Source organism: Arvicanthis niloticus, chromosome 1 (genome assembly GCF_011762505.2).
Source record: "Arvicanthis niloticus isolate mArvNil1 chromosome 1, mArvNil1.pat.X, whole genome shotgun sequence".
Classification (NCBI taxonomy): domain Eukaryota; kingdom Metazoa; phylum Chordata; class Mammalia; order Rodentia; family Muridae; genus Arvicanthis; species Arvicanthis niloticus.
Window position 1 is genome coordinate 8,248,152 of NC_047658.1, and position 14,490 is coordinate 8,262,641.

At 43.8% G+C, this 14,490-nt stretch overlaps 1 protein-coding gene across 6 annotated transcripts; it reads right to left on the reverse strand.

The window, feature by feature from the left end:
• Window positions 1–901: 901 nt before the first annotated feature.
• On the reverse strand, window positions 902–13,598 carry LOC117718840 (uncharacterized). Of its 6 annotated transcripts, XM_076931444.1 has the most exons (6): window positions 11,234–11,273; window positions 10,581–10,700; window positions 9,389–9,467; window positions 7,108–7,234; window positions 6,744–6,839; window positions 902–5,485 (listed from the first exon to the last, which is right to left on the reverse strand). In XM_076931444.1, the coding sequence occupies exons 3-6, from the start codon at window positions 9,395–9,397 to the stop codon at window positions 4,044–4,046; spliced, it is 1,674 nt and encodes a 557-aa protein (XP_076787559.1). In that variant the 5' UTR covers window positions 9,398–9,467; window positions 10,581–10,700; window positions 11,234–11,273; the 3' UTR covers window positions 902–4,043. The 6 variants fall into 6 exon arrangements, with proteins under 6 accessions (XP_076787559.1, XP_076787544.1, XP_076787538.1 ...); XM_076931429.1 differs by lacking the exons at window positions 10,581–10,700; window positions 11,234–11,273 and adding an exon at window positions 13,357–13,598; XM_076931423.1 differs by lacking the exons at window positions 10,581–10,700; window positions 11,234–11,273 and adding an exon at window positions 13,313–13,598.
• Between the last annotated feature and the right edge of the window lie 892 nt (window positions 13,599–14,490).

Here is a 14,490-nt window from a genome sequence, read left to right on the forward strand (position 1 = left end):
TCTCCTGGTGTTCCTGTTGGTCCCTCCTGCTGACTCATGCCAAGGTTGAGGCCTGGCTGTCTCTGCTAGGCTGTGTCACCAATATTGCTACCAAACTGGCTGGTGTACTCATGAATTCATGGCTGGTGTTTGCGAGTGGATCAAGTTGCCACTGCTGACCTGTGAACTGAACTGCTGATTTCCTGACACTGCAGACAGGAGTTGCTCTAAAGAACCATTTTTAAACAGGTCCACTTCCCCCATATCCTTTCTTTCCCACTACTTCTGGTGGGTGGAGGGCTAAAAGGGAGGTTAAAGCATTTAAGAACCATCATTAAAAATAAGGATTGAAAAAAAAGTAAAGTTTCAGGAAAGTGATTTATCTCTGCAAACTTTAAAAGATTCTTATAAACTTCAGGGAATCCACCTCTCACAGGTCAACTGGACTCAAGAAAAGTACTATCAATTAATAGCATGTCCTCTCCACCCCCCAACCCACCCCCATACCTGCCAATTGCTGAGGGTGGGATCTACTTCTCTTTCCCTGGTCCTGGGGCCCACCCCACCTCTCCTCCAACCCCCAAGACCATGGGCCTAAGAGTTTTAAATGTACACCCAAGAAAAAGGTTTTCTTCCTAAACTCCTTAACTTGTAACTTCTGCCCCTAACATCCAGGTGTTCCCTCAGAACCTGCATCCAGGAAAGCTCCAAAACAGTTACCCACAAGTGCTCTGGCCCAGCCTTACAGACTGCTTCAACTGGGGTTACACACTCCTACTCCAAGATGGCCCCACAACCTGGACAGCAGTGAAACAACCAGTCTTCCTGGACTTGGCCAACATTCCACCTTGTTGCCCACACCCTAAGACTGTGCCCCAAAGTCAGCAGAAAGTAGACTGAGATGATTACTATGTCACCCTTTATTCATTTACAATCAACAAAAGGTTGGGGTGTTTGGTTTTGGACCATTGATTGGACAAGGGACTGAGGTGCATGTTTTACATATCAAAGCAGACCTGGACTCCAGCTTCTCCCAGCATCCCTCAGTCCCCACCTGGCATTCCCTGCCCCCAGCCCTGAACTTTCCTGCCCAGGGGCTGGGCTGCCCTTCCCCCCAGAGGCTCCTCCCTATGTAATACAGACATTTTGGTCTCTCCCACTCTTTCTCCTTCTTTCTCTTCTCTCTGCGCTCACACCTTTTTTTTCTCTCCCCCCTTCTCTCTCCCCATGGTGACATCCTTGGCCTCGGTCCTTGGAGCTAGGAAACTCACCCAAGCAGCTTTCCAATAAACCTGCATTTAATACAATCTAATCTTGCTTGAATTGGCTCATACAAAACAAAACAACAACAAATAAACTATCACTCAGCTCCTGCTAGGATGACCCATTAAGCACTGAGGATAGCATTCAGCTTTTCTAGTCCAAAGTTCCAAAATCTTCCACATTCCTCAAAAAACTAGCATAGCTGGTCTGTCAGTAATGGCCCTCTCCCTGGTACTGAGTCCTGTATTAGCTACATTTCCAGGGCTGTGATAAAACACCATGTCCAAGGAAATGTGTAAGAGGAACCGGGTATGTGAGGCTTATGGTTCCAGAGGGTTAAGAGTTCATCAAGACCAAGCAGACAGGCATAGTGTCTGGAGCAGCCGGCTGAGAGCTGAGGGCTCACATCTTAAAGTGCAAGCAGGAAGCCAGGGTGATTAGAAACGGTAGGAATCCGAACTTGCAAAGCCTGCTCCAGTGACATCCTTTTGCCAGCAAGGCCACACCTAAAAGCAGCAACAACTGGGGTCCAAGTATTCAAATGCCTGAGACTATGGGGCTGCGTCCAAATATGATTTACTATGTACAACACACATACATGTACTCATTTCCTCAAATCACATAAACTAAAAGGTACCATGGACTAAATGATAGATCATGATGGGGGCCAGTGGCTAAGAACACTGGCTGCTCTTCCAGATGATCCTGGATCAACTCCCAGCACCCACAAAACAGCTACATACATACATACATGAAAAACAACCATACACATTAAAAATAATGAAAAAAAATGTGACTGAACTAAAAATTAACCATGTAAAATTTACGTAAAGAAAAGCTTTAACATTCCAGGTAAATTTCAAATCTATTATTTTCATTCCCTTAAACACTGGGCTCATGTGCCCAGAAAAAGAAACTACACAAAGTTAGAGCCCGAGCCTTGAAGTCTTCTAGTCTGACAACTTAAATTTGATCCCTGAGACCCCCATGGTGGCAGAGAACTTACTTCACACGTACCATGTGAAACACACACACACATACACACAGATGCATGCATATACAGATGCATGCATACACACATACACACACAAATGCATGTATACACACAGATGCATGCATACACAGACTACACACACAGATGCATGCATACACACAGATGCATGCATACACACAGAATACACACACAGATGCATGCACACAGATACATGCATACACACAGATGTATGCATACACACAGATGCATGCAAACACACATACAGACACAAATTTATATTTTTTTCCTGGAATTTCCTTGCGATGCTATCCTCACTTAATTCTGTTATCTGAATTATGTTAGCACAATATGGCAAATTTCACACAAGGCTTTCCACTCTTTTATAGCATAGCCTGATTTACATGATTTCAATTGCATTTTAAAATGTTTTCTCATTTTCTTTGGACTTTTCGGTTTTACTAGGAAAAAAATCATTAATGTTCGCCTAGAAAATAAGCCATCAACACTTGTCAAAATATAATTTTTTGCACTTATGTTGCCTTAAAGTGTACCTTCTAAATATTGCCTTTTTAATAGCGTATAATTGATGACCAATTAGTATCTTACTTTAAAAGCCTTTTATTATTATACCTCTGATTTTCTCAAAAAAAAAAAAAGAAAAGAAAAGAAAAGAAAAAGAAAAAGAAAAAAGGAATGTTCTAAGCCGTCAGTTCTCCACCTGTGGGTGGCAGCCATCAGAAAACCCATTTCCAATGGCCTTAGGAACCCCCAACCATGAGTTCATTCTTGCTGCCGCTTGGTGAGTGTGACTTTCCTACAGAGCGCTGCCTCAGTTCTTAACACCATCAGAAATATGTCTTTTCCAATGGTTGTGGCCCACAGATTGGGAACTGCAGCTATAAGCCGTGAACACCAGATAAAGAATTTCCCATATCCATTACATACTTAAGGTTCCTTGTTATGATTTAAGCAGTGGACACCACAAAGTCACACCATGTGACAGGTCTTACCTGGGAGGTTTATTGGGGAGGGAACATACAGAGGCTGCCTCTGGGCAAGGGTGGAGGGAAAGAGAACAGGGGAAGGAGGTGCAGGCTCCAGCTTTTCTACCTTTCCTCTTTGTTTCTAGAATAATGACTCCAAGACTTAATTTTTTACGAATAAATGGGCTTGTTCCTTGACTAGCTTGTCACTTACTTAACTGTTAAACTATTCCGTCCTCCTCAGGGCTAGTTACCTGTCCTCAGTTTCACGATTCTGTCTCCTCCAGAGTTGGGGGAATCTCCTGCCTCAGTTTAACTCCCTACTCTGCCAGATGTCCCACTTTCTATTTCTTGCTAATTTCCTTCTATTTTAGCTAATAGGCCATCAGCTTTTTATTGACAGGTGAGGATCCCACACAGTCCACAAGGAATTCTCTCTACTGGCTTTTATAAGAGGATGTGGGGCCGTGGCCACGGCGTGAATGTGTTGCATCTCGGCAGCGGGGGATGACATATCCTGCTGTCGCTGCGTCCCTGAGGTAGGCGGTAGAGACGCCTGGTCGCTAACCCTCTTTCACAGTACACATTTTCTGACGGGGACTTAGGCTTTGAACCGTACATGAGTGAACAGTCTTTCCAAATTCCTTGGATTATTTTGTCTCCCCAGTATGAACGTTCTGGTGCAGAGTAAAGCTTGCGCTCCAGATGTAAGCTTTCCCACAGCCCTCGGACTCAGGGCTTACCACTAATGTGAATGTTCTAGTGTGGGGACAACATAAACCGCAAATAAAGGCTTTTCTATGCTCCACATACACTCCACCATCTCACACCAATATGGATTTTCTGATGTCGACATAGTTGTGGTCTTCAAGGAAACACTTTACCACATTCTGACCTTCATACGGGCCTTCGCCAGTGTGAACTCTCTGATGTTTCGTAAGATGGGCTCTTTGACCAAAGGCCTTCCCACAGTCCCTACATGTAAAAGGTTTCTCTCCAGCATGGATTTTCTGGTGGCGACTGAGATTTGAATGGCAACCAAAACCCTTGCCACATTCTTTACATTCGTATACTTTCTTGCCAGCATTAACCACGTAATAATGGATATTCTGATGACTGGCCAGGCTCGAGCCGCGACTGAAAGCCTTCCCACAGACTCCGCACACGTAAGCTTTTTCTCCAGTGTGAATTTTCTGATGTGACGTGAGATGTGATTTCTGTGTAAACGCTTTTCCACATCCATGACACACATAGGGCCTCTCACCGGTGTGAACTCTGTGATGTCGCATCAAGTTTGACCTCAAAGTAAAAGATTTTCCACACTCCTTACAGTCATAGGACTTCACACCAGTGTGAATTCGTGTGTGCGCCCTAAGATGTGAGCGAAACCGAAAAAGCCTTCCACAGTGCTTACACTTGAAAGGTTTCTCTGCAGCGTGGACTTTTTGGTGATGACTGAGACCTGAATAGCAACCAAAATCCTTGCCACATTTTTTACATTCGTATGCTTTCTTGCCAGAGTCAGCTGCGTGATAGTGAATACTCTGATGGTCGGTTAGGCTTGAGTCACAGTGAAAAGCTTTACCACAGACTCCGCACACGTAAGCTCTTTTTCCAGAGTGAACTTTCTGATGCGACATGAGATGTGATCTCTGTGTAAACGCTTTCCCACATCCGTGACACGTGTATGGCCTCTCACCAGTGTGGATTCTGCAATGTCGCGTCAAGTTTGACTTCAAAGTAAAGGACTTCCCGCACTCCTTACAGTCATAGGACTTCTCACCAGTGTGAACTCGCTGAGGGCCCAGGATCCCTGATGGCAAACCAAATGGCCCTCTCGATGCCTTCCCTTGTTGAGGTGTCTTAGGACAGTGAGCTCGCTGACAGTGAGCACGCTCCCATTCAGGAACGGGTTCCCCACACTCCTTGTCTTTTCGAAATTTGTTACCAGGGCGAGCTGGCTGATGAAGAGTGTGGTCAGATCCCACACTACGGGCTTTTTCACATTGAATTTCAATTGCTTTCTCTCCTGCATTAACTATACCCTGGTTCTCAGTAAGCATTCTTTCATAGGTGACTGCTGGTTGCTTAAAATATTCCTGATTTTGATGCGTTTGAAACTGACTTTTTCCTTCCCAGTCATCTCCAAAACAGAAATCTTCAAGACTGTGTTTTCTAAAAGATTCCTTCATTTCCCATTGAGATAATTCTTCATATGTGCTAGGTTTTCCCGATAACCTCTTGTTCTGAGAACTGAAATCTATGTCTGAAAGATAAATTCATAGTTTTATCCAAAACCAGATAAAGCATCCAATATAAGTAGAGTAAATACTAGAGTATAATACAAGAGATGAATGACTTTAAAATGGCAAAATTGTGACTATGAAAAGAGAGCAAGAAGTAAACTCAAAATTAAAAGAGCCAAGAAAACTGAATTGGGAAAGAAAGGCATAAAGTTCTCCTTTGACCATATTCATCTAAGGAATCAAAGAAACAAATGATTGCTGAGGTAATTGATCAAGAAGAGAAAAACAGACATTAGGTTGTCTCACTCAAAGTGACATACTCAAGTCAGCAAACTAATAATACAACAAAAGTTCAGGAAAGAATGCATGACAACAGAAGGAGGGAGTGTTCAACAGGAACCAATGACATCGCACACAGCAGGGACCGGCAGGCATGAATGGAGACACTTGATCATGTAATAGCAGTGTAACATGCAGTGTAACATGCTAACGCAGTCTAACCCTTTCCATCTGCATGGGAGTGACTACATCCCTGACTCCACATGACTTTCTGTACAAACTGAAGAAAGCCAGCACAGCTGGATGAGCTTAGTCAGAAATGAATGCAAACATGGCTGTGCGTCCCTGTGCGTCCCACCCCCTGCATTATGAAGTTCTCCACTCTCTGGTTTCCCCCACTATGCACAGCCATGGTAAGTTTTCCTCACATTACCTTTTTTGTTCGTTGATTTTTTTTTTTTTCTATGTAAGTATAGTACGCTTGTGCCAGTCTTTGCACATATCTTTTCCCCTTTTGAGGAAAAAACCCACAACCTCAGAAACATATATATATTATGCTGGCTCGTTTTATGTCAACTTGACACAAGCTAGAGTCATCTGAGAGGAGAGAGCCTCAGTTGAGAAAATGTCTCCATAAGATCAGGCTGTAGAAAGCTTTCTTAATTAGTGATTGAAGGGGGGGCGCCCAGCGGCCATCCCCGGGCTGGTGGTCCTGGGGTCTATAAGAATGCAGGTTGGGCGAGCCATGATGAAAAAGTCAGTGAGCAGCACCCCTCCATGCCTCTGCATCAGCTCCTGCCTCCAGGTTCCTGCCCTGCTTGAGTTCCTGCCCTGACTTCCTCCAATGACGGACTATGATGTTCAAGTGTGAGCCCGATAAACCATTTCCTCCCCAGCTTGCTTTTTGGTCATGGTGTCTCGTCACAGTAGCCAGCACCCTAACTAAGACAGCCATCACCCTTACTGATGACTGTCTTGTTCTCCCTCAGCTCTACTCACCTGGATAAAGTCCTTTTGTTTCATCCCTCAAAATCATCCAGGGGTCTTGTCCTTTTTCCAACAAGGAGAACAGATGTGGCCGATAAACACACAGTCCTGCCCAGGAGATTGTTTTAAAAAGGGAATGGTAAGAGTTGTACATTTGTCATCTGGTTCCTTGGTTATTACAAGAAAGACAATAGTAAGAACAACAAGAGAAAGTCAAAAAATATTTCTGAGGAAAGAGGGAGATAGAGGATCCCACTGGGAGGGACTATTGCTAATTCTGTAAAGGACAAACCAACTTCAGAGGAACCCCTCTATGACTTTGAAAAAGACCCCGTTGCTGCTGCAAGAACATCTAGGGCTGAATTCTGAGTCTCACCCACGGAGATGAGGTGGCTGTAGCTCTCCAGCATCACGTCTCTGTATAAACTCCTCTGTTCCGGGCTCAGACACGCCCACTCCTCCGGAGAGAAGTCCACGGCCACATCTCTGAATGTCATCAGTCCCTAAAAGGATACACCAAAATATCAGAGGTGAACTTAAAGAAAATGTTTGGATGGAAGGGAAGACCCTGAAAAAAGAAGTGAGCAGAAAGAATGAATGAGCACCTAGAGCTGGTGGCCCACAGCAGAGCAGGAAGAGACATGGAGATGAAGCCCTAGTCTCCAGTTATACAACAAACCTACAATAATAAAAACAGTGTGGTATTGGCACAAAAACAGACATGTTGATCAAGAGAATGGAACTGACGACCCAGATATAAACTCATGCACCTATGGACACCTGATTTTTCAATAAAGAAGCCAGAAGCACACAGTGAACAAGGAGACAGCATCTTCAATAAATGGTGCTGATCAAACTGGATGGGTGCATGTAAAAGAATCCAAACAGATCCATGCTTATTACCCTGCACAAACTCGACTCCAAATGGATCAAAGACTTCAACATAAAGCCAGAATCACTGAACCTGACAGAAAAGACAGTGAGGGATGCCCTTAACTCAGCACAGGGAAAGACTCTCTGAACAGGACACTGTGAACAGGAGCACGAAGATCCACTGTTAATAAATAGGACTTTAGGAAACGGAAAAGGACACTGTTATTCAAAGTCACGCTTAAAGAATGGGGAAAGATTTTACAAACTGTACATTTCATAGAGGGCTGATATGAAAACTGTATAAAGAACTCAAGAAACTAGGAATCAAGAAAACAACCCAGTTAAAAACAGGACAAGGATCTAACCAGAATTCTCAAGAGCAAATTCAAATGGCTAGGAAACACTTAAAAGAAATGTCCAACATCCTTAGTTGTGATAAAACAAATCGAAACTACTTTGAGATTTACCTGACCCCTGTAGGAAGGGCTAAGATCAATAGAACAACGACAGTTCCTGCTGGTGAGGATGTGGAGGAAGGGGGGCCCTCACCACTGCTGGTGAGACTGAAAACCTGTACAGCCACTGTGGAGATCAGTGTGGCGGTTCCTCAGGAAGATGGGCATCAATCTGCCTGAGACCCAGCTGTACCACTCACTCCTGAGCATATACCCAAAGATGCTTCATCCTATCACAAAGACACTCACTCAACCATATTCATTGCTGCCCTATTCATAACAGCCAGAACTGGAAACAACCTAGGTTCCCTCAACAGAAGAATGGATAAAGAAAATGTGGCATATTTACACAATGGAGTATTACTCAGCCATTTTTAAAAAATGATATCATAAAATTTGCAAGTAAATGAATGAAAACAAAACAAAACAAAAAACCTCTTTAAAGCATACCACACCCAGAAAGACAATACGGTATGTATTTGTTTCTATGTGGATATTAGCTGTTATGTCAAGCTACAATTCACAGAATCATAAAGTCAGGTATAGAGTAAGGGACTAGAGGGGACAGAAAGATCTCATTAGGAAAGAGAAACAGACTACAGCTATGAATGATTGGGGGGTTGCAGGCATAGAAAGATCAAGTGGGGAGGGTGCGGGGAGGAGGGGAGTCGGGTAAAATTAGGGCCCATTTGAGGAGTAGTATGGAACCCTTATACAGTAAGCCTTCCATCTATAATGGTGTCCTGCCTGCAAGATACACTTCAGCAATGGTGGCACATAGCTTGTGGGAGTGACCAACCAACATCTACTTTCACTTAAGGCCCACTCCACAAAATGGAATCAATACCTAACATTGCTGCGGTAACCAAAAACCACAGAGTAGATACCTTTCTTTAAAAAAAAAAAAAAAAAAAAAAAAGCAGAAAAAGGACTCCTGTTGACATTCTGCTATTCTCGCTCAGACGCCGCCATCCGAGACACTTCCCCCTGCACCACAAAGGGAATTCCAACCAGGGGCACATCCCATCTTAATGAATTGAAATGTCCTATTCTATGAACTCAATAAAAACATTCTTATACTCTATTCCCCTTTAGTCACACAATTCCACCTTGTAAAACTATGGTTTGGAAAGGAAGCTCTAGCTCTCCCTTTACAGAAATGACTTTCTCCCCCTTCGGTGCTTTGTCAGAAGGCTAGAACACAAGCAGCGGCGCCAGCTCTGGCCTGCCTCACAGCCATCACTTAACAGCTGGAAGCAACTCAGAGAAGCAGCTTAACAAGTAATAGTAGATATTCACATGCTCTCGTGGAAGACAAGTCCAACTTACCTGCGCCATGGCTTAAAACTTCAGGAGTTGACCAGTTCTCTTCTGGGTTCTGCTATCAACAAAGTAGAGCTTGAGAAAGCTAGAGGGGAAAAAACAGGAGCGGTTTGGGTTTCTTTGAAGTTTGTCTCAGTTACTGTTCTACTTCTGTGAATGGACACCATGATCAGGAAAGTCCAAGGCAACTCTTTTAAAGGAAGTATTTAATTGGGGCCTTACTATAGTTTTAGAGGGCTAGTCCACAATCATCATGGTCGGAGGCAGGCAGGCATGGCGCTGGAGCAGTAGCTGAGACCTTACATCCTGATCCACAGGCAGCAGGCAGAGTCACAGAGACAGACAGACACTGGGCCTGGCATGGGTTTCCGAAACCTCAAAGCTTATCTGCAAGTGACACACCTCTTCCAACAAGGCCACGCCTCCTAATGCTTCCCAAATTGTTCTACTAACTGGGTGTTACAAGAGGTATGACAAGGTACCGGCAGGCTTCCTGTGCTACTGCTGGCACAGCGTGGTTCTGCCACCTCTGTCTCTACTCCCCCCCACCTCCCGCCCCCAGCAAACAGTCACTGTGTTCCCAGCTCTGGTTCGCTTGTCCCTAGGGACACTACTTCCTTCAGAGCCATTCCCACCCCCATTGTCAACAGTCCCACCTTCCAGTAACCCTGTAAAACAAAACTCTAAAGCTTATAGTTAACCAGTCAGATTTATATATCAATAAATTAAAGCCACGCTGGTTCAGGATCTTCTCCCTGTCCATCTTCCATCTTGACTCTCTCTCGCTCTCTTCCTGTGTCCCTCTCTCTGCAACTCTTAGCTCCAACTCCCCTTTCCCTGTCCAATCACAGGCCTCCTGCTGCACTAATATTTAAATGAATTAGACAGGGAAAAACTTGCCACAAGCGGGACCAGACATTCAAACATATAAGCCTATGGGGGCCATTCTCACCCAGACCACCACAAAGCTTTCAAGTAGAAATATGTGAAGGGCTATTTTCTTCCTTGGAGGAAGAGCTTAGGGACTCTGAGGGAATTCTACTCCCTTGCAAAGCCAGAGTTACTCAACTAAAGATAGATGATTTGAACTCAATTAGTCATACCCAAACCACCACAAAGACCAGAATATGAAATAGGATCACCCTGTCTTTCCATAAATGTTCCCTCTAACCATCCCATTTCTGAATTAGATACCTACCTGATGGTCACCTCAAGGATGGTGGAACTCTTCCAGCTGAAAGCCCACTCTACCTGCCCAGGGGTCCCCTGTGCACATCTATAACCAGTGTCTTCTATCCTCTTCATGGCCAACAACAGCCTGATGCCCACAGAGTCGTTTTCATTCAGAACATGCAACATAAGGCACGCCACAAAAGTAGACAAGTTGGAAGCCTAAATACACCCTGGACAGACTCACCACATATTTACTGAGATGCCTGATGTGGTGGTGTAGCTTTTTGTAAATGTTTCTTTTTGTTCTTTATTTTTTTTTTCTTTTATTTTTTCATTACTTTGTTTGTGGGTTCTTGTTTTATCTGTCTCCTAACAATTCCTTCGCTGGCTCAGCTCAGCTTCTCTAGGCTCAACTGCCACCTCAGTCTGCTGGCCCAGTTCACTTTCAACTGCCCCGTATTCTCACTCTTCACAATCTTTCTTCCTCCATCAACTGTCTCCTCTGACCCTACTCTTCTCCTGGACCTCCAATCCTACCTATTCTCTCTCTCTCTCTCTCTCTCTCTCTCTCTCTCTCTCTCTCTCTCTCTCTCTTCCCCTCTCTCCCTCCCTCCCTCCCCCTCCCTCCTTCTCTCTCCTACTTACTACTCCCTCCAGCTCGTTACTCTCTCCACTCACCTCTCAGCTTCTGCTGGCTTTTATATCCTCTCCTGTTCCCAGAAGTCCAAGAGCCAACCGTCACTGAAGAGCAAAGGGTCATTTAAAGGGCCAGGCACACAAAATATTTCATACTATATGGTGTTTTTTAAATAAGGATGGCCCCCACAGGCTCATACATTTGAATGCTTAGTCCCTGGTTGCTGAACTGTTCTGGGAAGGATTAGGAGGTGTGGTCTTATTGGAGAAGAACATCCTTTCACATGTGTCTGCTTCAGCACAATGTTCCTTCACAAGCCTGCCTTAGCCTTTCACCTGTGTCCACTTCAGCAAAACGTTCTTTCATGTGTTTGCCCCAGCAAAACGCCATCCAACCGACTTTCCAAAGAACCCTGTTTTCACTTCAGATGATAGCAATAAAAATACTCAGCAGAATTATGTTTGTGTACTTGGTGTAGATAAATATATGTGTGTTCTACTGAGAGATATAGACAGATTGAAGCCTATCTAAAAGTAGATACGATAGCATTATTATTCTGTGTTCTTTTCCCTGAGAATCATCAACTGATGTTTTTAATCTGTATTACCTATACTTTCAAGTTATCTGTGAAAGCCAGTTATTCCCTAATTTAAAAGACTAGAAACTATTCACTGCTTGCCTTAGTTACTTTTCTAATTTACTTCTTAAAATCTAGTGGCACAATTTATGAAACGTTGTTTACATGACAATTAAAAATGCTCACATAAAATCCAACCCTGAATCTTTTAACAATAGGTGGAAACTGAAATTTATTAAAAACAAACCACAGGGCTAGAAAGGTAGCTTAGGGCAAAGAGCATGGGCGGCTCTTCCAGAGGACCCAGGTTCAATTCCTGACACCCATATGGCAGCTCACAACTTTCTCTAGCTTCAGTTCCGGGGAATCCAATGCCCTCCTCTGACTTTAGTGGGCCCTATACACATGTGGTACACAAACATACATTAAGGCAAAATACCCATATATATAAAATAATCAAATAAAAATAAGTTTTAAAAAATGAAAACAAAACCTCAATGTGAAGTAGTGAATGTTTGCAAAGACTATACATCTATAAAGAACTGAATTTGTATGTAGGCTATGAAAATGAGTAAGAGCAGGGTGGTGGTGGCGCACCCCTTTAATCCCAGCACTTGGGAGGCAGAGGCAGGTGGATTTCTGAGTTCGAGGCCAGCCTGGTCTACAGAGTGAGTTCCAGGACAGCCAGGGCTACACAGAGAAACCCTGTATCAAAAAACAAAAAACAAAAAGAAAAAAAAAAAGAAAGAAAAGAAAAAATTTATTTACTTTTGAAAATATTCAAAAGGGCCCCAGGCATATTTCTGTGCTTTCAGGGCCAGCCTGGTCTACTTAGTGAATTCCAGGAAATCCTGGGGTATATAGTGAGTGCCTGTCTCAAAATAGAAGAGGAAGAAGAGGATACAGATGAGGGGTAATGGGAGAGGATGAGGACAAGGAAGAAAGAAAAAGAAAAAAAATCTAAATTAACTGTATCTACCAGTAGCAACACATCCACTTGATGGATATACATCAAAGGGTCCCCTTCTGCTCCCCTCTCCCCCATCCTCAAGGACACACATTCCTTCCCAGAAAGGTAAGACCCTCTCTGCTTCCAACCCCGCTGTCTACAACCCTTGGGATCAAAACAGACTGATTATAGGTGTGTACTGTGAACTATGCAGCAACCTTCTGCACGAAACCTCCCCTTTCTTCAGGCCCCAGCCATGCCATCTTTGTGGAGTTGAGATCACCTCTACCCGCTTAAGCAAAAAGATGATAATCGGCCTTGAACCCAATACTTTTCAGGTATTAATTACAATTTGAAGTGGAAATAAAATTTAGAGGGTTCAGACTGTCCCATTCCCTGCCACCCAGGTGATCCACATTCAGGGGCTAATCACATGCACAGAGTCATCACATGCACAGACGAAACACACTACAGTGTTACCCTCACCTTCATTAGGCTACCCAGCACTTTGGTGCCTCCCCATTAACCAATCCATCAGTCTTATCCGCGCCTAGTTTCTCTCAATCCACTTCCCTTCCACACACCAGGTCTCACCAGAGTATCACACACTAGGATTTCCATTGCTCACTGGTACCCACGGGACGAGGCAGGCGGCTTTCTTTCTTCAGACTGCCCGGGTTGGTTTGGTCTCAAAACACTCAGGTCTCACATTCGCGTTGGGGTTCAGGAACGCGCGCCGCTGCTCGGTTGTCCTCCCCCCACAGCTTCGTGCGCTCCCAGCCAGCAAGCAGGCGCGCAGGCAGCTTCTAACCCGCTTCTCATGTGTAGTCACAAGATAACCCAAGCCTAGGGTCCACCGCGAGACCCGTGGCTGGCCAAGTCTTGAACTACATTTCCCAGGAGGCCCAGCGACTCTGTACGTCACCAGACGCAGTAGCCAACCTAGACTGAGTTGTGTGAAAGAAAACTTGTCAATGAAGGACTGGCCGGCAAGGTGAGGTGACCAGCAGGCAAAGAGTGAAAGTTTCTTTCTTCCATGTCTTTATATAGGCTTCCAGAAAAAAGCATGGCCCAGGTTAGAACTGAAGTAAAGTTCTGGACTACAGATGTGTCTTCCTTATTCAAAGATCCAGATTCAAAGTAGATCTTCCCACTTCAAATTAAGCAGAAATCCCTCAGAAGTGTGCCCTCTATTTTTGGGTTTTAGTTAACTCCAGATGTAGTCAAGTTAACGACCAAGAATTATTAACTCGATTATTTGCATTGTATGAAGGGAAAGTTGTTCTCCAAAATAATGATAGTAAACTTTACAAAAAGAAAACAAAAATGGTCTTCTAAAATATAAGGTACAGATTGGTTAGATATTAAGCAATAGTTATCTAACATGAATAAAACATAACTTACCATCCAAAGTCAAAAACAATATTAAGACAGAGTTATTAAATAAATGTTATTGGAGGATCGGGAGACGGAGGATTTAACATATTTAGACTTTCATTAAACAAGATAATTTTGAGATGGGTCTGTAACTATATTTATGTCTTAGTTAGGGTTACTATTGGTGTAATGAAACATCATGACCAAAGGAACATGATGGGAAGGAAAGGAGTTAGTCAGCTTATGCTTCCATATTAAAGTTCATCATCAAAGGAAGTCAGAACAGGAACACAAACAGGGCAGGAATGTGGAGGCAGGAGCTGATGCAGAGGTCATGAAGGGGTGCTGCTTACTGACTTGCTCAGCCTGCTTTCTTATAGAAACCATGATCACCA

Coding starts and splice junctions, on each gene's coding strand:
- LOC117718840 (XM_076931429.1), bottom strand. Junction 6,840..7,107: donor CAGCCACCTCATCTCCGTGG/GTGAGACTCAGA, acceptor TCTCCTGGGCAG/GACTGTGTGTTTATCGGCCA. Junction 5,486..6,743: donor AACAAAAGGACTTTATCCAG/GTGAGTAGAGCT, acceptor TTTATCTTTCAG/ACATAGATTTCAGTTCTCAG.